The sequence below is a fragment of the Plecotus auritus genome, assembly GCF_963455305.1.
Source record: "Plecotus auritus genome assembly, chromosome: X".
Lineage (NCBI taxonomy): Eukaryota > Metazoa > Chordata > Mammalia > Chiroptera > Vespertilionidae > Plecotus > Plecotus auritus.
Genome location: NC_137784.1, coordinates 135,852,044 through 135,878,825, shown reverse-complemented (window position 1 = coordinate 135,878,825; position 26,782 = coordinate 135,852,044). Strand labels below are relative to the sequence as shown.

Genomic DNA, 26,782 nt, shown 5'->3' with positions numbered 1-26,782 from the left:
AGAGTTGGCTTGCGTATACTGACAGCAACAAAGCATACACACTCAGAGCAAGCAGGGCTTCCTGGCGTCAACCAAAGGAGTAAGAAATCTCACGAAGAAAAAATAGGGCCAAATGTGTATAGGACAGATAAGGAAATCTGCCCCCGGGGGCAGGGGGATCACCAGGAAATCAGCAAGAGCCACCTTTCAGCATGTCCCAGATTCCAGTCCCACAGCTGAACGGGCGGCTAGCACCCACCTGCTCTGCATTTTGCCTTTAAGCTTTGTGGTCTGTGGCTGTTCCTCAGGAAGGCCATCAGGGGAGAGGGTCTCACACTGGGCTCGCCGCTGCTGTTCTAGGTTGTATTCCCGGAGCTCAGCCAGAAGGGTACCTGGGTAGGTGGGAGGAGTCAGAAAGTGTTCACACTTTCCCAGTGAAGCAGCTGAAAGCCAAACTTTTCCAAGAAACCTGCCCAGGGCATTCTTTTTGCTCAACTACAGAGAACCTGGGGTGAGCAGGAATTTTGCTTTATGCATCTTGTTATGCGAGCTCTGGCTCAATCAATCACCCAGGGCCCACCAATTTACCTGGTCTAAAGAATCTGCTGAATCTGCACGAAGCACAGCTCAGTGTAAAGAGGAAAATTATCTGTTTTGCAGCCTGTATACCTCTTGAATGTCTGAGGTTTTTGTGGTGACCTCAGGCAAGTTGCTTACCTATCTTAATACAACTAATACTGCCTAACCTCACAAGGCTGCTTTGAGAAGTAGAGGGCCAAGGTATTTCCTGGCCCATGGGCGTTGAATAAATGGTAGCAGTTAAGACAGGTCAGGGGCCTCTTCCAGATGAACCTTGTAAATTCTTAGTAGCAAAGAATGCCCTGGGTCATATAGTCCAATCAACTCTCTTATCACCTTAGCTCCAGGGACATTTATGAAAAGGAGATAACTAAGCAGGCAGCTGATATCTAGGGAGGCCCATGATTGGGATGGAGGTGGGAGAGAGCAAAGAGACTCTATTCTGCAAGAAAAACCTGGCTCTATTCTTTGATTCAATCACTTCACCACCCTGGATTTTAGTTTCCTTCCTGGCAAAATTCAAAGGAAAACAACTAAAACTAGGTAATGTACAAGTGGTCTTAGAATTTTTGTACCTTCAAAACTGCACAAAGGCAGAGGGTATTATTTTGACTTTCGATTCATGAGCCTGATCACAGTGCAGGCACATCTCTGAGCTGACAAAGCTGCCTCAGCAGGCTCGCCAGAGGGCTCTTAATGGAGAAACAAAAGGGCATTGCCAGTCCTACACATGCTCCTTTGCCCTAAGCATGGATTACCTATCACGTGCCAGGTACTGGGGATGTAGAGAGAAGCCCAGCCTTGCTCTTTTAGAACTGAGCAGAAGAAAGTAGATGACAACCCAGTACTATCAGAGATATGACAGAAGAGAGCATGGGGGCTGTGCTATAGAAACATAGGACTTTGATTTAGCTTAGAGGTTTAGGGAAGGCTTTAATGCCATTATTACCTATCTGTTTACAAAGGGTATAACCCAGGTGGCGGGCTCCATTCAGTAGCAGCTTGAGAACAGTGTCCCGAGTCCCAGGGTCCCCTCGAGAGAGCTGCAGTAACACATTAGCTGCATCCTCTAGGCCTTCTTCAGAACAAGAGTGGGATGTTAACACCTGGGAAAAGAAAGGAGAAAGAGTGAGCCCCAATTTGAGAACTAAAACCTTATCCACCCCTATCTATCCTTTCTCCCCAAACCTTGGGAGACAGGAAGAGTTTGGACTCACCTCCACAGAGAGCTGTAGTTGGTTTTCAGTGAGGCCCGAAGATACCATCTTAAAGTCTGCAGTGCCAGTGCCCGCATCACCCACCTTTGCTGGGGATTTGCTGGACTTAGTAGTAGCTTTGAGGAAATAGACGGAACACTGTTGTAAGCCTCTGAGACTCACATGCCAAAGACTTAAAAGCGGCAGAAACAAGGAATCACACCGAACTGTCCAGGACTTCAAAATGGAAACAGTGAAAATGAAGATCCACCCACCAAAGCCAAATGACTTGAGATGCCAAGTACTCTTATGACTGTACCTTTTAAAGTGACAAAGAATCCCAGATGTTTCTCTCAACTGCTGCCCTACTAACAAAATCCCCTCTTCAAAACCTACTTCACATCATTCTTACTAGTCTGCTGTAGTATTCACTCCCTTTACTTCCTGGAACAGCCTGGCTATTCTATTCTACTCTGGTTCACATTGTGTTCTGCTTGCTCTTGAACTCTTTCCTCTAAGAACTAACTCCCTCAACCATGCTGGAAAGGCTGGGAGGAGTTCTTTGAAGACAGGAACCTTCTCTCTCCCCTCCTTTTGTTGCTTACCTAGGAGAAGCCACATTCAGTGAATACCTGCTGGTCCTCACAGGAGCGCGCGTGTGTGTATTTGTGTGTGTGTGAGAGAGAGAGAGTGGGGGTTGTGGAGAAGAGGAGGGGAGAAGCAGAGAGAGAGAACTGGGACTGATGAAGGTGAGAATGAACACATTTGGGTCTCACAAACCAAGCTGATCACTCTCACTTAGGGAGGAATAACTGGATGGGGAGTGGGAGGCAAGGTGGTATACACACCCCATTCCCAGCCTATATCCATACTCACCTGAAACAGTAGTGGTAGCAGTCGTGGGGGTAGTCACTGTGGTTGAAGCAGCTATGGTAATGGTAGAAATAGCCGTGGCAGTAACCAGGCCTGGAGCAGAAGTGACAGGGGTGGTTGCAGCAGGGGGAGTGGGCGTGTTGGAGGCGACAGTGGTAGTGGTGGTAGATGTGGTTGAGGTGGCTGCAGTGGTGGAGGAAGTACCGCTGCCAGAATTAGCCTGTGTTTCTGACACTTTGTTTTCTGGGAGAGCAATTGAGATGAGAGAAAGGAGTCTGAGGAGTTTCTCTGTTAAGAGAGAGCTCCGACGGATAACTGGGTGTGACAACATGTTCATGAGCTGCCCTAGTGGAGAGGCCTCCAGGCTGTATGGAGAGGTTTCCCCCTCATTCCCAGTGCTCACTGGCACTGACTTCACGGAGTTCTTGCCTTTTCGGCTAACATTCATGTTGTCCAGTTTCACCAGTAAGTCCCAGAAGTCTGTGCAAATGCCACTGCCGGAGGACTGTGAAGAGCATGGGCTGCAGGCCTGCTTACCGCCCCTTTCCCGATCGCTCTCACAGTTTGTTTCTTTGGTCCGCTGCTGTGTGAAGTGGCTGGGAAACACCTGCAGGGAATAGAAAAACAAGCTTGGTCTAGGATTCTACATAGGAAACATGTCTTCCTGACAAGGAATGACACCTGGTCTCTAGGCTTGCCACTCCTTTGGACAGCTTTGGTAACACAGGATAGATGTCACACAGTTTTATCCAACTGATGGCAAAGCAGCCTAGAAAGAAACAAGGGCTTTGTAGGGAGAGAAGATTAGTAAACTTTTAGAGCATCAATCTCTGTACTTATAAAATGGGAGGACACTTACACTGCCTTGTGAAATTAAAAGACATTATATATTAGTTATTTACTGGACAATTGCCCAGAAACAATACAGACTTCAGCAATAATAGCCAAGAAAGACCTGCCAGCTCCCTCAGAGTTCAGATTTCACCAAGGCTGTGGCTACCATCCCTCTTCCAACCCCAGGAGTAGGGTTCCTTCAAGCTCCTCACCTTGGCCAATTGAATGAGTGTGTCCAGAACATGTCTGCAGACAACAGGAGCAGCCTGGGGGTGGATGTGGACAGTAGAGCCACTGCTTGCGTGCTTCTCAGTATGTTTGCGCCCACCTGAACGCTGGATCTGGAATATGTTAGTCCTGCAGCCTAGGGCTGCATCCATGGATACTGAGAGCCAGGAAAGCTGGTTGGAGCTCTTAGACTCCATCTTGTGCAGCAGGTCCAGGGGTCGGTTTTCATGGCTGCCGGACCCACAGCTTTTGCTTGACTTTTTGCCCTTTTCCTCACTTGAGAGCTTGGGTGTTTCAATGCATAGCTCACTCTCGCTACTGCGCTGCAAGATGGACAGCAGGCTGCGTATGACCCAGTGACGGGTCTGGGCATGGTAGCAGAGATTTCTCAGTACTCGATGTAGACGGCTAGTATTTAGCTTTGGTTCATCCACAAAGAGTAGGACCAGGAGACAAGACAGAGCTTCGTGGTCCAGAAGGAGCCGTCCTCTGAGGCGGAGCAGAGTGTCCACGTTACTGCCAGAAGGCCTGGAACAGAGCATGGTTTCTGGGTTAACACTTCAACAATTTCCTCAAGGGGCTGCCTGCAAAGACTAAAGAATCACCCATTTTTGAGATAAACAACAAGAGGCTCAAACAGGCTAGTGACTTGTCCTGTATCCCACAACGACTGAGAAGAGAACAGAGATTCTGTATTATCAATTGGTAAAATCAGACTGCACCTAAAGTCTTAGGATATGATGCTTATTTCCACCTTCTCTAGACTACCAGAGGGTTGCCTGCTATATATGTGGGAACTGATCTCTCCCTTCCCATTGGAATCCACTCTACTTTAGTCTGGTTAATAATGAACTCCCTTCTACTGCCACAGCCTACAATTTCAAAGGCAAGTGGCTCATCGTTTTACTATCTGCATGGGAGGCAGGTGACTTTTCCTTGTTACCATCACAGCTAGTGCCAGCCCGCCTTACTTTGTGATTATGGTCTATACTAGCTACACTCAACTAAAAGTGTGGCTTTATGAAGGGGGAGTCCAAAGCTCTGGCTCCCCCACTCATTTAAGGAAATACCCTAGGGAGATCAGATCATCCAGCCTCTCCATGTACATATTAAAGGAATTGGACCAGTTATAGATGTGAGAGGTGGTATGGCAAAGTGAAAAAAGACGAAAGTACCTGTTATGGCTGCCGCTACCCCCCATCTGGAAGGTACCACCTCTCTGCACTGCAAGACGAGTGTACTGGACCCCACGGTTGCCACTCAGGCGACTGGTGAAAGCTGGCAGGAAAGAAAAGGAAATTGAAATTGGGAAGAGGGGTGGTGAGCTAGGTCCAGGTAACGCAAAGGCAAAGAACAGAACCTCATGTGGCCAAAGTTCGACATTCCAGAGCCCTCCCACTGCCTCCTCTCCATACCCGGGCTTCGGAGAATAGCAGAGAGAGCAGAGGTGCTGCTATGACCAAAGAGCCGCTCGTGCATGAGCTGCCGCTGTCGGGCTTCCTGCTCTCGCCTCAGAGCTTGAGCCTCAGCTGCAATATCCGGTGGCATCACGGCCAATACGCTGTCCTCCATGTCTTCCAAGACACTACGGCGCAGGTCTGAGGGCAAAGTCTGTATGAAGGTCACAGGGTCCATGGGGGTGTCTGAGCTGGCATTCTGTGCTAGTTCCCGTCGCTGTTGCTCAGCCCTCTGCTGTGCTAGCACCTATTTGAGTAGAAATAGTCAATGGAGTTGGGGGTGGGGATAGCTATGGCCAGACAGCCTGGCTCCACCAGTTTCCCGCTCACATACTTCCTCCTGGATGGCTGGAGGCAGGGCGGCCAGGAACTCAGGGCTCACTTCGGTCACGCCAGGATTTGCGACCACTGCAGGAGTTGAGCTATTTGTGGAGGGGGCAGGCCGGGTGGGTGGACGGATGCCTAGCTGGTTTTGTAGCACCTCCCGGCGGATGTCATCAGGCAGAGCAGCCAGAAAAGAGGGGTCCACACCTTCGGGAAGACTGATACCTGAAGGGAGATGCAAGATGTAAAGGAACTCACAACACCTCTACTGATGCCTAAGATATAGCTGAAGGAAAGAAACCTATGGCCTTGTTTGAAGAAACCAGCCTTTTGTCCTCACTGCATGCAAAGGCCCACCCACCTTCCTCGGGCCCAAAATAGCTCTTGTTCTGTGCCAGGTTCTGTATGCACATTGTCACATAACCTTCATAAAGAACCTATCATGTAGTTATCAACCCCTCAGTGTCAAGAAGATCAGAGAAGTTACATAATGGCCCAGGTCCTAAAGGCAGACGGGGATTTGAGCAAAAATCACTTTGACTCCAAAGCCTGGGCTCAATCCACTACGCAGTTTCAGCAGACCCTTACTGCTGGTTCTCCTCCAATACATATGCCTGCCAACCATCTGAATAGAACCATTTGGTTGGTTGGCATTTCCATGCCAATGGCTACAAGAAGCTGAAACAAGCCCAGGATAGCCTGAGCTCACATGTGGCTCACCTGCAAGGGGATCTTCCTCTTCACTGCTTGTTGAAGGCAGTGGCTCTTCTAAGATTCCCTGGGAATCTCCTCCAGAAATGCCCACGGCAGACTCTCTGGTGGAAGAACTCTCAGAGGATGCAGGGGTAGAGCTAAAGGAAATCATTTTCACATTGTTCTCTGTATCATGTTCTCCGTTTATAAAATATGCCTACAATACCCCTTTCTCAGCATATGCATTAGTTAACAAGTAGGAATGTGGCTTGAAATACCCACCAACACATCCTGCCCTCCTCTTGCTCACATAATGCTTACCTGTTATCAGTGGCCTGGGCAGGTTCCCCTGACCTATCACCCCTGCCTTGCACTTCTGCCACAACTGGTGGGGCATCCCCAGGAGTAGAGCTGCCTGCTGTGGGCTGCTCAGAACTGCCAGCTGCTGAGGTTTCACCCACAGCCTCCTCTAGGGTACAGGAAGCCAGGCTGCTGGTGTCCATGGGAGAGCCTTCCAGTTGACTGCTGACAGCTGTCAGTGCATCAGAATCTTCAGCTCTCTCTGGGGAAAGAGAGGCTAGGAGGAAGTCACATGGAGAGGTTAGATCTCTGCCTGGAATTAAGAAGCAGCCAGATCAGACCTCTCACTTCTTTATCTTCACGCCATGGTAGCCTGTGTTCCCCCTCAACTTCATCTATTTTAATAGACTCAGCTCAAGTCCCTTCTGTCATCCATTGAACATTTATGGGGTTCCAGGCATGCCTGTGAAACAGCTTTTCTAGGCACCCCAGGTAAGGGATCCTGTCACTTGCAGATTTCCCACAGGCACTATTTGTATATGCATATTGGTTCTATTTATCTCAACAAACAAGGTTTTTTGAAGGAAAAAAAACCTATATCTTAAGGCTTTTCCAGAGCACATCACAGACAGCACAACATAGAGCAGCAATGGCAAACAGGTTTCAATTTACCCTGTTGGAACACTGCTGAGAATTTTGAAGCCCCATTTCAGACCAATAGGAAACAGTGCCATGAGATAAATTATGTCTGCCAGGATGGGAGAGCTGTATGTGTGGGGTTATGTGCTTACCATCCCTAGAACTATGGAAGGAGAGCAAGCTTTACTCACACAGATCTGAGTTTTAATCTCAGCTCAACTACTTACTGACCTTGGGCTAATTATTTCACTTCTAAGTTTCAGTTTATTCACGGAGATAACACCATCTACTTTGGAGGGTCATTTTAAAAGAAGTTAAATACTGTTGGCATCATCACCAGTATCATTAGACACTTAGATGTATAATCACTTGACAACACAGACAAGAAATCTTAACTTTAGCTAAGGAAGCAGATGTGCAAGCTAAGATTCTACTATTTGAGGACTTACTTGAGTCTCTAAAGTAAGAGAGGAAAGAGAAACTACAAAGATATCTATTTTCTCCTCCTGAACTAACGCCCCCCACCCCAAAACCTTGAAACTGTACTCACTTATAGTGGGAGCTGGAGATAACTCCATCTGAGTCGTTTCTCCTTCTCCACTTGGCCTTGTGGTTCCCAACTCCACTGGTTCTACAGGCATCAATAGCTGTGCAGAGTTTGCACCTTCTCCAGCTGGGGATTGCAGCTCTTGAGCAATCTCTCCCAAGGCTGGTGGAGCTGGGAGTGTTGGTTGCTGTTGTGAAGGCTGTAGAGTGACACTGGCCTCCTTGGACTCAGATGTAGCTGCATCAGTCGAAGATGGGGTTGTTGGGTAGCTGTCAGGCATAGGAGTCCCATCTTTCTCGGAAAGAATGACAATAGATGTGTTAAAGGGCAATCAGCCAAGAACCCGAGGAGCCACTCAATCAACACACATGGCTTGACAACTATCCCACCCAGCCAGTGATGCAGGATTCCCCCCTAGCAATAGCAATAGCAATAGCATGTGGCTGATCTAGCATACCCAGGATAAGGGCTAAGGCACAGCGCTATCTTAGTCCCAATAATTGGTGATCCCTTTGTAGAACCTAAAAATTAAATTCTTTCTGTGCCCCAGAAGGGGGAAAAGTTCAAGTTACTTTATATTTGCTCCACTCTAAATATCACCTGCCCCCTTCCACCATGCCTTTCTTCCAGTCCTGATTATCCAAGAAACATCTATAATTCTGTCTGATGGAAGCAACTGTGCCAAGACTAAGTGTGAATATGCCACACACCAGGGAAAGTAGTAAGTTGTATAGTTATCTTCTATTGGGGCCTTAAATACCTACCCCACACAACAATACAACTTACTACCTCACCCCGGCATGAGCAGAATCTTCTAGCAAGGGCAGTAGGCAAGAGATCATATTATTGGATGACAGACCCTTTCAAAGATCTTTTGCTAAATTAAGGGCACCAGGACACCTACCCTCTTTCACTGCTTTTAAAAAGACTGTGTAGACTTTGGTACAATCATTTCCCAACTCAAGTGCCAAAGGAGACAGAAGGTATAGGGAAGCAGTTCTGAGGAAATAGGGGTGGGGGAGACATATAATACCACATGGACCTATCAGACTCACAAAATAGCTACTGACATTAAGAAGATTAGGAGGAACAGAAAGCATATAATAGTAATGCCATTTAGCCCACAAAGCTACCTTCTCCAATAGCAGGTTACTCAAGATAATGTTCCTAGAATTTTGGACTCCACAGACTGATAAAATTTACGTAGAAAGCAAAAAGTAAAAAGAGACTAACATAGGGTTACCGACTTTTAGTTTAGCTAAGAAAAAAAATCCCATAATATCATTTCATAAAAGTATTTCAATACCAAAGAACTAAGAAGGACGTAATCGCTATTAAAAAAATACTCATTTAAAAGTTGGATAAATTCAGCTTCCTGAAAAACTCATTAAACCTCCCTTATTTTTTCATTTCCACTGAAGACTGGCATTTGGGAGTCATAGGGGTCACCAAAGGGGACAAGACACATTGCCTCACTACACATGCCAGAAGGCTACACAGCATAATCAGAACGAGAAGCTGAACAGAGCACGTTGAAGGGGAAATGTACCACCGTGAGAAAGACAGTAGACTGTATAGTTATCTCCAAGATGGGGTATGACCCTAAAACTATACAATCTACTACCTCATCCCACAGAGCACCAGTGTTCATCTTCAGCCCCCTGGGCCAGCTACTTGGAAGGGTCAGGAGAAAGAACCAACCAATTAGAAAGAAGAGGAAAAGGAAGGGAGAGTTACCTGAGAGATTCTGTTCAGTAGAGTCATTTGTCTTAGATGCAGCACACTGCAAAGAGAAGGGACAGACCAATGTGGTACTCTGCAAACACACTAAAGCTCAACTGTAATAGCCACCCCTTCCCCATACACACACATATGCCATCTATGAGTTCAATGGCCCGAATGGAAGATGAATACTTAAGTGTGCAAATATATCTCCAATTTCTCTAATATGTACTCATGTTCAGAGATGGTTTGGGGATAAGTGGGAACTGCCAGGTGGCTGACTAAAGAATGAGAAGGATAATAACCACTTTAGAGCTGGGCTGGACGTAGGACATGACCTGAACCATCATGAGACTAGCAAGAATTTCTCAAAGTTTTATCTATATGTATTTTCCTTCCCTGGGCTCATTTTGTCCACTTCAGCTTTTTCAATTACATGCCAGGCTTGCTAATTTTCTATACCTTTTTATGTGTTTAAAACAATATTACTGTTTATTAGGTAAAAGTCCTATACAAATATATTTCTTAATAACTGAACATTACAATATCCTTCTTTTTAATCCATCAGATACCCTAACTGCTGAGTAGGGTATAATAAAGTGTTTCACTGAATTTTTAAAATTTCTTTATAATTCTACTAGAGGCCCAATGCATGAAATTTGTGCGGGGGGACAGGGGGATGCTCAGCCCTGCCTGCACACTCTTGCAATCTGGGTCCCCTCAGGGGATGTCCGACTGCTGGTTTAGGCTCGATACTAACCACCCATCTGCTTGCTCCTTACCGCTTGGCTCGCTGCTCCTTAGCACTGCTGCAGAGGTGGGAGAGGCTCCCGCCACCATCCCTGCGCTTGCCAGCCTTGAGCCCGGCTTCTAGCTGATCAGTGCTCCGGCTGCGGGAGCACACTGACCACCAGGGGGCAGTTCCTGCGTTGAGCGTCTGCCCCATGGTGGTCAGTGCACGTCATAGTGACGGGTCATTCTGGTCGTTCCACTGTAATGGTCACTAGGCTTTTAGTATACAGATTAGCTTTTAATTCATGTATTTTAAAGCTACACTGTTGGAGGTTCCAGAAATTTCAAAAAAAGTTAGGTAGCTAGCTTTTTTCTAAACCAAAATCATGGTAGAGATTTTGAGCCCTAGAACAGTGGTCGGCAAACTCATTAGTCAACAGAGCCAAATATCAACAGTGCAACGATTGAAATTTCTTTTGAGAGCCAACTTTTTTAAACTTAAACTTCTTCTAACGCCACTTCTTCAAAATAGACTCGCCCAGGCCATGGTATTTTGTGGAAGAGCCACACTCAAGGGGCCAAAGAGCCGCATGTGGCTCGCGAGCCGCAGTTTGCCGACCACAGCCCTAGAAAATGCTATGTGGTGATGGGGTTCAGGGTAAAAACATTTTCTCTGCTCTGAAGCCTAAGCAGATGAAGGAATGGGGTTATCTGGTAAGCCCCCCGCCCCAACACTTGGTAAGGCAATCTACTAAGACAAAGGGAACTGAATCACCAAGAGCATGGTTGTAGTAAAGGTCATTCTTTTTGCCCAGTTGCAGTCACTGAAGGTAGAGACTACATAGTGTGACTGCTGAGTCAGGAGCTGCTCTGGTTCTGACTCGTTTTCCCCAGTAAGACACTGGAGAAATTATTTCCCCTCTGGGTTTGAATTCTCCCCCCCCAAAACCATGTCAATGTACAGCAAATTCTCAGTTTCAATGTGAACATCCAAGGATTCTACAATGACTCTTGGTGCCATGTGTATGTCAAAATCATAGAAAGTTAGGGCACACAGACACAGCCAAATATGAATCTTCCCAGCCCTTAGGAATCACCTGTGCATTCTGATCCCTGTTCTCCTTATCTTCTTTGCCTTTGTCAGTTATTTTTGTTTCTTCCTCAGCCAGTTGTTTCCTCCGTTTCTCTCGCCTTTCTTCCAGCTCCTCATCCCTCAGGAATTCCAGGTGATTAACAATGGGCACTTTAACAACTGGATCAAAGAAGCAAAGATCAGAGGCTACACAGGGGAGGTGGAGCGAGGAACCAAAGAGGCAGAGCTTGTGGCCTCAGAGAACCAGGGAAACCACTTTCCATGTACTTGTTTCAGCACTGTAGGGCTCACTACTGCCCTGATAACTAAGCTATCACCACACACCTGAAACACAGTCGTGCATACTTTCAGCATCGAGGACTTTACATTCCTCTGTCCAGCGGGTCAGGGCTGTGGGGATGCTGGACAGGGTCCCTGTAGAGGAACAAAGGAGAGTGAGACTCTTGGTCTTGTCATGTGTCGACTAAAAAAAAATCACAGTATTTTTCTAATAGGACCCAGTGTCTGTCACAAAGATTGGCACATCATAAGTACCAGATATAATAAAGTTTTTGTAGCCCAGCCAGCACGGCTCAGGGGTTGAGGGCTCAATCCCCAGTATGAGGTGTGCAGGAGACAGCCGATCAATGATTCTCATCATTGATGATTCTATCTCTCTCTCTCCCTCTCCCTTCCTCCCTGAAATCAATAATAATATATTTAGAAAAATAAAATTTTTGTTACCTTGGCTAAGTCATTGAGTGGTTCTGGCTTCTATTATAAAATGAGGCTTTTCGAGACAGGGCAGATACTGTGCTGCTTTCCCTCAGCAGAGAAAAAGTAGAATCTGACAAAAATGCATCATACAAACTTGCCTGCTTGGCTGGTAGCTGTGCTCTGGTCATGGAAAAAGTCATCCAGCAGTTCGTCGTCAGACCTGGCAATAATGTGGACGTCATCATTGCCCACCAGGAGGCGGGCCCGGCCCCGGCTTTGTAAGGGAAGGCTGCTGCTCAGCTGAAGGATGTCAGCGGCAGCAGAGGGACCAAGTAACCTGTAGGGTGATGGTGGAATGCCATGGTCACTGTACATCGGGGCCCTTCAACTTATTACTGTGCGACCCTTTCTGCATCCTCTCGAAATGCGTTAACACTATTATGGATGGATCACACAACAAATAAGTCGAAGTTACTCTTGTGTAACTACTCCACCAGTTTGTGAACTTTATTCAGGCTGAGGTTGCACATTAGTCCACAGTTCCTGGCACAGGGTGAGTGTCACTGGTAATGTCAGGAACTGTGTTAGGGTATAATGCCTCCCTTGCATACTTGCTGTAGTTTGTACAATGACCATTAAGACACCTATAACCCTTTCTTTCATTTCTAAAACTACTTAAAAGTAACTTCAGAAGTGAAAGAAACACTAAACACTAAACCCTAGGGCATGAATCATGTTCTGTCTATTGCTAAAGTGTTAAGTGCTTGGTATATGAGATGCTTAATGATTGCTTAGTGAATACACCAAAAGCAAAAGAACATGTTATACAAGTTGGCATTCCCCAAAAGGCTACACAAATAGTTTACAAAGAAATGGGACAAATATGTTATTGGTGTGTGTGATGAGAGCATTAAGTGATGAACTGCTCCCTCCAGGTTAAGACAATGCTGAAGCCCAGCGAGCCCAACAACCTTTGTAACTCACCTCTGAAGTATGAGAGGCGGGTTGGGCTGGCGATTCCCAGGGTAGTGAACATGAATGGTGTGGCCTGTATTGGCTGTCAGCTGCCTTAGGGTCCTCTGACTGCGCCCGATGCCCTGGGTGAGACGTGTTGTAGAGGAGCCACTTCCCAATGTCAGGGAACTGTGGTCTGCATGGCGTACCATCAGTGGGTGGGTGGTAGGGATATTTCCTGGGGATGGGGGGATGTCTGCTGCAAGGACAATATGCAAGGGGTCAGTGCCAAAAAAAATTTCCTTCCATGATTGTTCAAGCAGAACCATGTCTCCTGGGCCTTACTTCCTCACACGGAAACCTGAGCTTTGTCCTTTCTCCCTCATTCCCACAACTCATCTATGATCACTGACACTACCATACCTTATGTCACCATTTCTCACCTAAATACTACAACAGCCTCCTAAGTAGTACCTTCTCCCAATCCATTCTCCACACTATAGCCACAGTGATACTTCCAGGCCCCTCAGCAACATGCTGCATCCTCCACTTCGAGGAGTCCTCTCCCTCTTCTTCACCTGCACTCTTGTTCTTGGCTTATATATCACTTCCTCTGACTCTACAGATAGGCTTACTAACCATTTACTCTGTGCTTTCTTACCATATTACAATATAGTTCCTGCTTATTTATAATTCCTAATAAACCATAAGCTCCTATGAGGGAAAAGGGCTGTTTTCTTTGCATTCCTCAAGTATTTAATCAATTTACTGAATGAACAAAGGTTCAACATAAGGAAGATTGATGCAAATCACAAAAATGCAAAAGAAAATCACAGAATAAAAGGTATCTTGAAAATCATGTAATCCAACCCATTTCCCCCCCTTTTCAAACTTTTCATTTATAGGCAACAAACAGGCTCAAAGAGGTAAGAGCAAATCACAAAAATGCAAAGAAAATCACAGAATAAAAGGTATCTTGAAAATCATGTAATCCAACCCATTTTTTTTCCTTTTCAAACTTTTCATTTACAGGCGACAAACTGAGGCTCAAAGAGGTAAGAGACTACTTGGCCAAGACAACCCACCAGAACAGTCTTTTCTGCTATATCATGCTTGTGATTTGGTATTAAGAGCTGCCTTCTCAAGACAGGTTGATTTTAAGAACTCGATGCTAAAAGGGAACTGTGATGTTGATGGGGGAGGAGGGAAGAGATTCATTCTCTCCTCCGAAAAGATGCATCCGTGATGAACAAAGTGAATGTGCTCAAATCTACTCCCCAATGCCAAGCTCAAAGGCGTCCACCCAAACTCTCAAGATCCAGTGTTAGAAATAAAGATTATTGAATGCCTTGTTACCGTAGGGTGCCTGACACAGTCAGCCTTGGTATCCCATTTTTTATAAAATTCAAGCAAATCAAGTTGTCCAGGCTCTAAAATAGCTGCCTGTTTACTGAGGTGGAGAGAACAAGAGCCTCTCACTATTCTTTCTGCTAAGCATACACTTATTGAGAGAGATGGATTCAGATATCCCTTGCCCCAGGAAGTTGGCATAGGAAAAGAAGTGCTATCTATCAGATTGATAGCTGCTCTGCTTCATTCACTGTTTGGCTTACCCTAAAGAAGGGTATAAGAATCAAGAGATAAAACCCAGCTGAGCCCCTGTATCTTACTAGCACTGGAGAACATGTTGTCAAACTCAATGATGAGATCATCCTCCCGGTCAAAGCGCTCAAATCGGACCAAGGGAGAAGCGTTCATATCAGGGTAATCCTCATCCAATTCCATTTCAGAGCCATCGTCGTCATCGTCTTCATCTCCCTCTTCACCTTCATCATCCTCCTTAAGGGGAAAATAGGAGATGGAGAATTGCTGGGGGTAAGGATTTTCTGAAGCCTGGTGTCATGGCCACATTTGCACATGAGGGAGGGAGGCGCTGAGGCTAGCCACCCAGGCTGTTGGTTTTCTCCAGCTCTGTGTTCCCATGGAAGAGGTTGTCTGAACCAACCCAACACAGTCCCCCCTCACCTGATCATCTTCCTCATCTTCCTCCTCCTCCTCCTCTTCATCCTGACTATCATCCTCATCCTCGTTACTGCCACTGCTGTCCTCTTCCTGAGTGTGCTCCTCCTCATCCTCAGGGTCCAGGATATTCATGGAATCTAAAACAAAGGGAGCACATTGGAGGACTATACTGAGTAGCTAGAAAACAGGCTACTGTGCAGGCCAGCAGATTGAGTGGGAAGGCGATGTGGTATCTGACTCTAGGAGAGGAAGAACCAGATCTGGGGTGATATACAGACTAAGTGAGCCAGCCCTGATTTCCTGAAAGTGCTACTCAATGCATCAAACGCTGAGCAGGGTGGCTGAATGTGGATGTTTGAAGAGCCATGGTTTAGGACTTGGCCAAGTCTGCTGGTGCCCCCTTGCCTTTCCAGCCCTACTTTGCTACTGACTGCATCCTATTGGTAAGAGGGAATCAGGAGCGATGATAGCAGGTAGGTGAGAAGAAAGCGAACCAAGTAAGAAGTGACAAACTTTTGGGCAAGCAGTAGTAACATGTTATTTGAAAAACTGGCTGAGGATAAAGTGGATGGTGTATGTCAGCGCATGCAGACAGATGCTTCCTTATTCTGCACATTTGGGCAGCTGCCTCCAGGAAAACCCTAGTGTAGTATCTGTCAGACGTGCAGGGCAAGAAGGGAGGCCTTTCCGGCCTCGGCACTCTCACCTTCTCGGTTGGCCTGCAAGGTGGAAGCTTGGCTGAGGTTGGAAGGAGCTTCATCCATCAGCACGTCCTCTTGTGATTCATCCTCTCCACTTCTGCTCACTGAAGGTTACAGAGCAGAGCCTTCACTGAACAACAGAGGACTCCCCTTTCCAGATTGGGTGTGCCTAAAGTAGCTATGTACACCCAGCAGACATCTTTTTTTTTTTTTTTAGATGAGGGAGAAGACCTAGGTTCTCTTGCTTTTGACTATCTACTTGAGCTTGGCCAGTCACTTTACCAGTCTGAGTCTCAGTTTCCTCATCTGTAAAATGGAATGATCACATCTGCCTTGCCAATTCCACTAATTGTAAAACCACAGAGGATAACGGGTGTGAAAAAGCCTTGTCAAATTTAAAAATACTTGTCTACTTCCACTACTCATTTGATTTCTTTCATCAATAAAATAAAAAAAGTAACACATATACCCTTGGAGCCAGATGACAGTAGGGTACTTAGCCGTTTTCCCTCTCAGTGGTAAAAAGGGCTACCCTTAGGGAATGATCATTTTTTTTTACACTACTGAGACTCAGAGGCAGAAAGCCCCTGAATTTTGCTGAAGAACTGAAAGGAAAGCACTTTCTCACCCTACAGCATTTATAGCCTACTCTAGACCTCCATGAATAATAAACACTCTTAATGTGCCTGATGTATCATCTATACTGATGGCCACCCCCCCACCTCCCCCACATAGGCAACACTTCAGACCCACCACAGGTCTGTAGATGGATTGTGAATTTTTCATCTGTAAGACAGTCAACATCAAGACAAGCAGCAATCTAGGCTGGCTATGAGCCCTTAGGCAGAGCTGAGCAAGCAGATGATGAGAAAAAGGGTCCTCCCAAGAGAGACTGAGGCAAAGGAAGAGGCTTTACTCAGTTCTGGGGCTCTCACCTATAATTGTACTGTTCCCAGATCCGCCATCCCTCTCAAGCAACTCATCTATCAGGTCCTCCAGCTCATTCTCAACCTGGAGAGAAATAGAACATATATAGATGCACACAAGTCTATCATTGTGCTAGCACTGAAACCGTAAAAAAAAAAAAGCCAGCAAGGGAGCATGTATTTCTAAGATAATGTGCGACAGAAGTTGTTATATAAATACCACACACTTGGTGGTGCTAAGAGCACAGAAACTACCACGTGCTGCCAATCCACACTCAGAATGTCCTTCAACTGGATCCATCCCAGCGATCTGAGACCAGGTTAGTCTTTATACTGTCCAGGAATACATGCATATCTCCTTAGAACAAGCAGCTTAGGACTGTAGGCCCGATTTCTTACCACTGCTACCAGCTCCAGAAATTACAATGCTTTCTTTAGGGTTGTTACAAGACTACTATTTGAATACCTCAGTGAGAGCTGGTGCTATAGGAATGGCAGTAATGTAAAGGAGCTTCCATTAATACCAGAGCCAAGTAAATCAAAGACCCTGGGCCCAAAAGCCAGCTCTCTACATCAACATTTCACCTGTGCCAAAGTTTTCTTGTTGGGATCGATTCCATATCATAGTACATAGCATCCTGCCCCCCACCCATCATTTAATACAATCCAAATACATTTACTGAGCATCTACTAAGTACATCATCTGTGCTCCTTTACAAAGCAGACAGCATTGCGGCAAGGATCTAAAGTACTCACCCACCCACATCACTTGGGGGTTTTGGTTCAGCGCCGCAAAAGGGGTATGCTGGGTGATCTGCCTCCCTACCTGCATCTCTTGTGAACTGAGCACCTCAGGCTGCCCAGCAATCACCACTGAGTCGGTTTCAGCCTCCCCATCCATGATATCCCCATCTGCCACCTCTGTCTGAGTGACATCATGATCCTCCTCCTGCACTTCTGCTTCCCCAGGCTCGCCTGAAACAATCAACCAACCAGCAAAATAATCAAAGGGTGCCTATGTGCTAGGCACCATGAGGCAAGCGTGAAGACAGTAAGGTCCCTTCCCTGGGCAAGTTTACAAGTTCTCAGAGAATAAATGAATGGGTGACAAAGGAAAAGACAAGGCTACGTGTGAGGACAGCCAAATAAGGCTGCAATTTTAAGCAATTCTTTGTGGGGCAGATTCCCACGCCACTATGACAGATCTCTGGAAGGCCAGCAAGTTCCCAGGGAAACAATACCAAGCCAGAACAGTTGTGATGCCCATAAAACAACTATGCCCACCCTGTCAGCACTCCAGTCCATTTGCTCCGATTCCCTACCTGGGTCCTGCTGGTTGCTATTGGAGTCCTGAGTAGCTCCTTGGGCATCCTGCTCTGCCTTGGTCTTGTTAGAAGCACTCTTGCTGCCAAAAAGGCTACTGGGCTGGTTCACAATCCGGGAAAGTGTTTCCAAAGGCTTCAGAGCAGCATTAACTGTGTTGGCCATGTTGGGGCTAGGATAAAGGAAGACGCAGAGATGGAGTGAACACAGAAATCCACACTAAAAGGCAACAATGCTCACCATAGTACAATTATCCCAAAAATGGGGCATGGAAGGTACAAGGCGAGCTTGGGACATACTGTTGTCCTAGAAGACACTTAAAAAAAATTAATGAGGTCCTTACTACAGGCCAAATTTGAGATAATCTGAGCATCAAAAAGAATTATTGTACTTATAACACATTAATCATAAAAAGAACCTATAAGAATGCCATCTAATACAAAGAAATAAGAAAGTCACAAAATCATCATTTTGCAACCAGCAATGTAAATGATCTAGGCAAGGCTCACCAATGAATGCTAAAACTATTGAGTTAAAAAATCTTTAGGGGAAAAAAGGGGTCATCTGTAATACTTTCAACAATAAAGATTAAAAAACACACCAAAGAAATGAGCTACAGCAAGTGACAATGATGTAAACCTTTAAAAATCTTTAGGGCACATGATATTCACGAGCTCAAAAGCATCACCTCACAGATAACTTATTTATACAATGTTACAAAGGGGAAATGTAACCTTTAACTATGTGATCAAACTTAGCATCACCAATAATAGGACAAATTGACATTACATGTCTCCTGATGTGATACAATGAGAAGAACAAATATCACCTACATACTACTCTTGCCAAAAAAGAAAAAAGGTTAGCCCAAATCTAACCATAAAGATGCAATTAGACAAATTCAGATTATGGGATATTACTATAAAACATTTGGCTCTCTGGACTCTTCTAAATAGTCAGGTTACCATAAAAATAGAAATAAAAAACACAACAAAAACAAACAACAAAAACAAGGAGCCTATGACAACCAAATATCAATTGAGTGATGCTCACTGGATCAAAATGCTCTTCTTTGGGCTATAAAGACATAATTGAAATAACTGGGGATAAATGAATATGAAACATACTAGAGGCCCAGTGCACTGATTCGTGCACTGGTGGGGTCCCTCGGCCTGGCATGCGTGCATCAGGCCGAAACCGGCTCTCCAACATCCCGAGGGGTCCCGGATTGCGAGGGTGCAGACCAGGCAGAGGGACTGCACCAGTGCACGAATCCATGCACTGGGGCCTCTAGTATGCATATAAGATCTTTGGTTAATCTCTTACCGCCCTCCTTCCTCCTTCTCTTCCCTGTGAGATTCATCAGTCTGTCCTATGTTTCCATGCCTGTGGTTTCAGCTCCTGTGTTGAGCGTCTGCCCCCTGGTGGTCAGTGCGCATTATAGCTACTGGTCAGCCGGTCGCTTAGGCTTTTATATATATAGACTAGTGGAAGTTGGACATCCCTCTTGCAATCTGGGAATGCTGGCTCCTAAACACTCACCTGCCTGCCTGCCTGCCTGATTGCCCCTAACCCCTCTGCTTGCCTGCCTGATTGCCCCCAACTGCCCTCCCCTGCCAGCCTGATCTCACCCCCAACTGCCTCTGCCTGCCTGATCTTGTCTCCAACTGCTCTCCCCTGCCGGCCAATTTGGTTCTCATTGGTCTGTTTCTATGCCAGTCAGCGTCAAAAGCTCTGCCTCCTAGCCAGCCATTGGCTCCTCACAGTTCACCCAGATTTGGTTCTGATAGGTCAGTTTCTATGCCAGTCAGCATCTCTGGGCCTGATCAGCAGCCCCGGTGGAGGCCCGGAGAGAAACAGAGGCGCGGCTGCTGGCGAAGCCTGGAGAGAAAGAGAGGCAACGGCTGATCAACAGCTGCCACGGAGGCTGCAGATCAGAACCTGCCTCTCTCTCCGGGCCTGATCCACAGCCCCCTTGACAGTCAGTGCTGGGTTGCCGTGGGGACCCAGCACTGACTGCAGGACTGACTTCTGGTGTTCGGTCGAGCCTTCAGTTGGCTGTTACAGACCCTGGGTTTTTATATATTAGGATAGATACTGAGTACTATCATATAAGGGAATGTTTGTTCTTAGGAGAACATGCTAAAGTATTCAGAGGTTAAGGAACAAGTTGTTTGCATGAATTTCAAATGATTCACCTCCCATTCATCTCTTGAAAAGGGGATGGGAGGGGGTGATTAAAGCAAACAGGACAGAATGTTAACAACTGGTCAGTCTAGGTCAGGATAACCAGACTTTCCCTCTTTAACTGGGGCTAAATCATAGAAAAATGCCTGCTAATAATATAGAAGAAATGATATAAATCAGAAAGCTGTCATTGATAGCCCCCAGAGAAATTAACTGGTGCATGCAAAGATTATCAACTGGTGTTAAGAACATTAATTAAGTATATGGTTGATAGGGAACTAGATATTTGTACAGTGCCAAAGTAACAACACAGATTATACAATAAGATGTATACCATCTATGATATATCCTAGCCAATAATGTTTACATTGCTCCATTAAGTCTCTAGCTCTAACAAGAGGTTTATAGAAAAAGGGAGTAAAGGACCAAGTTAAACTATGCCGCAAGGTATCAAATGGACCAAATCCAGAAAGTGAGACACTGCAGGACAGCTGGCCTGGTCACTTCAACAAATTAGTGTCACGAACAACAGCAATAAAATAAAGATTTAAAAAATGAATTAAGGACCTTTGTTAGAATAGAGTTACAAGGGATACAACCAGATGTAATGCAAGGTCCATAATTGAATTCTGGTTTGGACAAAAATTTTGAATATAGATTTGGGCTTTAGATAGGATGAAACTTTATTTACACAGAAAGGTAGATACTAAAAAAACCAGCAACAAATAAATAAAAACAGAAACAAAAAACAAACCCACCCCACCTAAGGTTTCACAATAGCATTTATAGTTTTATTTATGTATGTGAAGAAAACCACTGAAAGATATATAACAACAGTGGTATCTGGGTGGCAGGAATATGGTGTCTATTTTCAATCTGTATTCTTATGATACACATATAATCTTAAAATAAAAGGTTATTTTTATTTAAAAAAATATTGAGACATGTTTTTTTTTTAAAAAAAATATATATATATTTCAGTGATTTTTACAGAGAGGAAAGGGGAGGGATAGAGAGTTAGAAACATTGACCAGCTTCCTCCTGCACGCCCCCTACTGGGGATCAAGCCCGCAACCAAGGTACATGCCCTTGACTATAATTGAACCCGGGACTCTTCAGTCTTTAGGCGGACACTGTATCCACTGAGCCAAACCAGTTAGGGCAAAGGTTATTTTTAATTAAAGGGGGGAAAAGTTTGGGGAAAAAAATTAGTGATACAGTCCAACTCTTGAGTTTCCAGTAAATGAGAAAACTAAGGCCTAAAAACAGAAAGTGCCTTGCTTAAAAGCCACAATACTAAGAACTCAGGTTCCCACATACACCAAAACTTTTCCTATCACACTGGCTGTTCACTACTCAGCTGGCAAGAAAACATGAAATATTAGGCAAATGGAGAAGTAAGCAGCATGATTAAAGAGAGGGCAACAGCCTGGGACTGGGGCTTGGAAATAATTTTACCTGGACAGGTCCAGGCTGTGAGGCACTCTGGCCAAATCATTAACCAGTCCCTTCTTCAGGAAGAGTCGAATGATGTTGTTCATGCCATTGTGCTGGGTCTTGGCTGTGGCACTGCTGTAGAAACTGGACGTGGAGGGGCAGGACTCCATGATAGTACTGATGATACACATCACTGCCTGAAGCCTGGGAGAGAAGTTTGACATCTCTATCACGTGAATATAGCGTGTTCTTAGACCACATCTTCACTAACTTGCCCCAGATAACCCTCCTGTTACTTCCTAAAAGTAACAACTAAATAGATGAAAACTTACTCCTTGGGTGGTAGCATTCTTCACTCTTTAAACATAATTTAAAAAATAAGATTGAATAACCTGCTCTTGCTTAAAGAATTAAAACAGTCCTTTGTTTTCTCTAAGTTGTTTACCCACCTACTCCAAATGTAATCATTTTGAGAGAACTGGAGAATATACAGTGCTGGTATAAACAGAACTCTTGTTCAAATGCAAGAAATGCAGTGGGCCAAGAATGAAGTAAGGGGATGCTACTGGTTACCAGCACTAGGTCAGGCATGAATTTTACCTGGCATGTTTCTCGGTACTCTCAGCCATAGCCAGTGCCCGTCCCAGGGCTGCTTTTACTTCATTCACAAGGGCCACCTGGGCATCTGTGCCACTCCCTGCAGCAGCCAGGCTTGCGAGGAATAGGCGGGCCAGAGCAGGCGTGTCCTTGTCTTCTGCATTCTGGGTATGTGGGAGGAGGTGGTCCAGGACAAAAGCTAGCACACTGCAGTCCTGAAAAGTCATTAATCATGACATTTACTCACAAGCACGTATCATTTGTACATGAACAAGGTATACTCACACAGAGTTGATTCTTGAAGTCACCCAGCCAGATGTAAAAACCAAGGCTTAAAGGTACAAGCTAAGTGAGTAGCAAATCCAGATTTTATGCTCCCAAGTCCCATTCACATCTTCATTTAGATGTTACTTGGCATTTCTTAAAACATTTTTATGTGTGATATTTAAATAGAACTATTCATAGCAAACCTATAAGAGTTAATGCAGTCCAATATTTTCCCCATCTAACAGATGGGCAATATGAAGCCCAAAGAAATGTGACTTGCACAAAGGACTTAGTCAATGGCAAGGATTCAAATCTTGATTCCTAATTGAGTGCTATAATCCTTTCAGTATTCAATCCTATATAATAAAGAGGTAATATGCAAATTGACCATCACTCAACACACAAGATGGCCACCCCATGTGGTCAAAGATGGTCGCCACAAGATGGCCAGCAGGGGAGGGCAGTTGAGAGGGATCAGGTATGAAAGGGAGGGCAGTTGGAGGTGATCAGGCCTGCAGGGGAGGGCAGTTCGGGGGTACCAGGCCTTCATGGGAGGGCAGTTGGGGGGGGGGGTACCAGGCCAGCAGGGGAGGACAGTTAGGGGCAATCAGGCTGGCAGGGGAGTCATTAGGGGGTGATCAGGCTGGCAGGCAGAAGCGGTTAGGGACAATCAGGCAGGCAGGCAGGTGAGCGGTTGGGAGCTAGCAGTCCTGGATTGTGAGAGGGATGTTGGTGGGATCAGGCCTAAATGGGCAGTCAGACATCCCTCAAGGGGTCCCAGATTGGAGAGGGTGCAGGCTGGGCTGAGGGACACCCCCTTGCCCCATGCACGAATTTTGTGCACCGGGCCTCTAGTTATATTATAATATTACCGACATCTACAATGTGCCCAGGACCCTGGGCCAGAAATTGGCAGGAGTTGAATGAGAAATGGCACAATCATAGATATGGATATGCAAAAACATTTAATGCAGGATTACTTAAAATAGCAAAAAAGGCTCAACAACAGGAAAGAAAACAGAGTCAGACTTTTCCCTCTAACAATGATGTATCCCCCAATATTTTCTTATCTTAAAAAGAAACCTTAGTTCTGCTATCATTCAAGCAGATTTTGGATCAAAATGCACTGATGATTTTGGGACCAGATCAGATGATGGCTGCACAACTGAATATACTAAACTAGAGGCCTGGTGCATGGGATTTGTGCACTGGAGGGGGGTATGGCCTGCAGGGATCGGTCCGCTGTGGGAGAGTTGCTCATCCCAGTCAGCTGAGTGGCACTCCCACTGTGGGAGCGCACTGACCACTGGGGGCAGCTCCTGCATTAAGTATCTGCCCCTGGTGGTCAGTGCGAGTCATAGTGACTGGTCGATCGGTTGTTCTGGTCATCCTGCCATTTGGTCGCTGGGCTTTTATTATATAGGATGCTACTAAATTGTACACTTTAAAATGCTTTATTTCATGTGAATTTTACCTCAATAAAAAATGCAGCGAAGAATTCTAGAGTCTGGAAAATTAGATAAGGAGGCCTTGTTGATACAACTATTAGAATTAAAAAAATTTCTCAGTAGTGACTAAAATGAAAGTTAAACAGTATTCTGAATAAAAGCATAAATAATTTTGTGACCTTATTAGTAAAAACTGGAAAAAAAACTTCATAATTTGGGAAAGCAATGTAATTGAGTAAAAGGAATTTGGAATCAGACCTAGGTTTCAATTCTAGTACTGCTACTCTGAAGTGTGGCCTTAGGCAAGTTAATGAACTCTCTGAGCCTTCTCTCTTCTCTATTAAGGGGAGCACTACCAACAACCTTTCAGTGCTGAGATGAGGATTATCAGTAAAGCACCTATGAGTACCCAGTACCAGTGGGTTTACTTGACATATATTAAGCAGATACTTAATAAATTTGCAATAGTCTTATTCCACAAGTAATGCTATTATAAATTATAACTACAACTTGCATAAATGAGTGAAAACTTTGAAATAAATGCATAATGTATATTTAACACATATATTCCACAAAGAACTCATATACAAAATATATAAAGAACTCAACAGAAAACAAGAAGACTTAAACACTTCATCTTCATATCCAAATGGCCAGTAAAGACAAGGAAATTTTAATGATAATGCAATACCGTCACAAACACACTAGAACGGTTAAAATAAAAAATAAAAAAAGGAAAAATACCGAGTAATGGCAATCTGAACTCCCACATGTACTGTGCCGGCAATAATATAATTATACAATCACTCTGGAAAATTCTTGGCACCATTTGGTAAATCTGAACAGACCAGCAATTCTACTCCTAGGCATATACCATCCAACAGAAATGCTTATATATGTTTACCAAAACATGTGTAAGAACGATTGTAGCAGACTCTATTTTTAATACTTCCAAATAGAAAACTACCCAATTGTCTACTAACATTAATTAATGGATAAAAAGATTGTTATATTTGACCCTCAAAACAAGGTCCCCTTTATGAAAAAACCTCCTTAGGCACCCCTTTACATATATGAAAACATGGTACAGTATCTTTTCTTTTCCCCCCTAAACATTTGCTTTTCTTTCTTATTTTAAAAAAATATTTTTATTGATTTCAGAGAGGAAGGGGGAAGGAGAGAAGTAGGGAAAGAGGGAGAGAGACATAAATAATGAGAATCATTGATTGGCTGCCTCCTGCTTGCCCCCTACTGGAGATCGAGCCCACAACCCAGGCATGTGCCCTGAATGGGAATCAAACAGTGACCTCCGGGTTCATAGGTTGATGCTCAACCACTGAGCCACACCAGATGGACCATGATATAGTTTCTTAAAGTGCTCTCTCACTTGAAAAATGTAACCTGAAGATAATTCTCTATCAGGATATATAAAATATGACTTGTATTACTATTATGACCACATCTGGTATCTTTGCATAGATGTGAGTATATCCGAAAGCTAAACACCAATATTCTTATATGTTTGGTTTATTCTACTGTCCCCTAGACACCTTTACTTAAGTGACCCACAGGATACCTCTCAAATTCCACATTTTCTCTTCAAACCGTTTCTTCTAACATCCATACTAATAAAAGAGAAACATGCAAATTGACCGTACCTCTGCTATGCCCACCAGCCACACACACCAGCCAATCAGGAGCGAGTATGCAAATTAACCTAACAAAGATGGTGGTAGCCACGGAGCTGGAGCAAGCAGGAGGCTTGGGTTGCCCTCGGCAATGGAGGAAGCCAAGCTTCCCACCCGCCCTGGCCTCCGCTCAAGGCTACAAAGTTTCAATTATAGAAGATAAATAAGTCCCAGATACCTGCTTCCAGCAGGCCCTGGCCTCCGCTCAAGGAGGCGCTGAAAAAAAAAAAAAAGAAAAAAGAAAAAAAGGAGGGGCTGGGAGCCTGGATCACTGGGGGGCGTGGCCAGCCTGAAAACAGCCCTCAGCTCCTCACCCAGGCTGGACACACTCCCATGGAGTGAGGGTCCCCGCTGGGGGGCTTGGCCAGCCTGCAAACAGCCATCAGCCCTCACCCAGGCTGGCCAGGCACCCCAGCGGGGACCCCCACCCTGAAGGGGGTGTGGGTCCCCACTGGGGGGCTTGACCAGCCTGAAAACGGCACTCAGCCCCTCACCCAGGCCGCCCCATGCCCCAAGGGAACCCCCACCCTGATCCCGGACACCCTTCAGGGCAAACCAGCCGGCCCCCACCCATGCACCAGGCCTCTATCTATACTAATAAAAGGGTAATATGCTAATTAGACTGGGAGACCTTCCAGGAGACCTTCCGGACATTCTTCTGGACAAAGCCATGGTGGCGGGGCCGAGGTAGAGGTGCTTATAGGCCGAGAGGGGAGGGCAGTTGTGGGTGATCAGGCCAGGATGGGACGGCAGTTGTGAGTGATCAGGCTGGTGGGGGGGCGGGATCGTTGGGGGTAAGCAGACCAGCAGGGGGGCCAGTTGGGGGGGAGCATGACTGTGGGGAGGGAAAGTGGGGGCGAGCATGCCAGCAGGCAGAGAGTGGTTAGGGGCAATCAGGCAGGCGAGCGATTAGCAGCCAGCAGTCCCGGATTGCTAGAGGGATATCTGACTGCCAGTTTAGGCTCGATCCCTGTAAACCGGCAGTAGGACATCCTTCGAGGGATCCCAGATTGGAGAGGGTACAGGCTAGGCTGAGGGACACCCCCGCCCCATGCACGAATTTTGTGCACCGGTCCACTAGTAAGAGGAATAAAAAGCCATGAGATATCTGAGTCCTTGATTTCATCTTCATCCTCCAAATCCCATTCTTGTCCATTTCTACCTTTAACACATCTCTTCAACTACCTCCCCGACCCCGATCAACTTCACCAAGATCCCGTATTACCTAGATTATATAATGAGTCAGATTCCTAACTGCTCTCTCTGATTCCAATCTGGCCTTTTACAGTCTCTACAATGCAGACCAAGCGATATTCCACAAGACAAATTAACAAATTGCA

The 26,782-nt window shown here is 45.4% G+C and overlaps 1 protein-coding gene across 8 annotated transcripts in view; it reads right to left on the bottom strand.

Annotated features, from left to right (window-relative positions):
* The window catches only part of HUWE1 (HECT, UBA and WWE domain containing E3 ubiquitin protein ligase 1), a 64,997-nt gene that overhangs the window by 10,266 nt on the left and 27,949 nt on the right, over positions 1–26,782 (bottom strand). For 3 of the 8 annotated variants that reach the window (XM_080653383.1, XM_080653386.1, XM_080653384.1), the window contains exons 23-46: positions 22,043–22,254; positions 21,464–21,646; positions 17,818–17,990; positions 17,322–17,470; positions 16,505–16,580; positions 15,575–15,673; positions 14,872–15,005; positions 14,517–14,685; positions 12,877–13,105; positions 12,051–12,229; positions 11,521–11,610; positions 11,201–11,355; positions 9,387–9,432; positions 7,653–7,940; positions 6,485–6,776; positions 6,191–6,321; positions 5,481–5,695; positions 5,105–5,393; positions 4,865–4,967; positions 3,674–4,217; positions 2,631–3,234; positions 1,776–1,891; positions 1,508–1,664; positions 239–371 (exon numbers count right to left, since the gene is read on the bottom strand). In XM_080653383.1, the coding sequence (XP_080509509.1) occupies positions 239–371; positions 1,508–1,664; positions 1,776–1,891; positions 2,631–3,234; positions 3,674–4,217; positions 4,865–4,967; positions 5,105–5,393; positions 5,481–5,695; positions 6,191–6,321; positions 6,485–6,776; positions 7,653–7,940; positions 9,387–9,432; positions 11,201–11,355; positions 11,521–11,610; positions 12,051–12,229; positions 12,877–13,105; positions 14,517–14,685; positions 14,872–15,005; positions 15,575–15,673; positions 16,505–16,580; positions 17,322–17,470; positions 17,818–17,990; positions 21,464–21,646; positions 22,043–22,254 (4,766 nt within the window). The remainder of the gene's footprint in view (positions 1–238; positions 372–1,507; positions 1,665–1,775; positions 1,892–2,630; positions 3,235–3,673; positions 4,218–4,864; positions 4,968–5,104; positions 5,394–5,480; positions 5,696–6,190; positions 6,322–6,484; positions 6,777–7,652; positions 7,941–9,386; positions 9,433–11,200; positions 11,356–11,520; positions 11,611–12,050; positions 12,230–12,876; positions 13,106–14,516; positions 14,686–14,871; positions 15,006–15,574; positions 15,674–16,504; positions 16,581–17,321; positions 17,471–17,817; positions 17,991–21,463; positions 21,647–22,042; positions 22,255–26,782) is intronic. The other 5 variants (XM_080653385.1, XM_080653388.1, XM_080653387.1 and 2 more) reach the window with 4 other exon arrangements.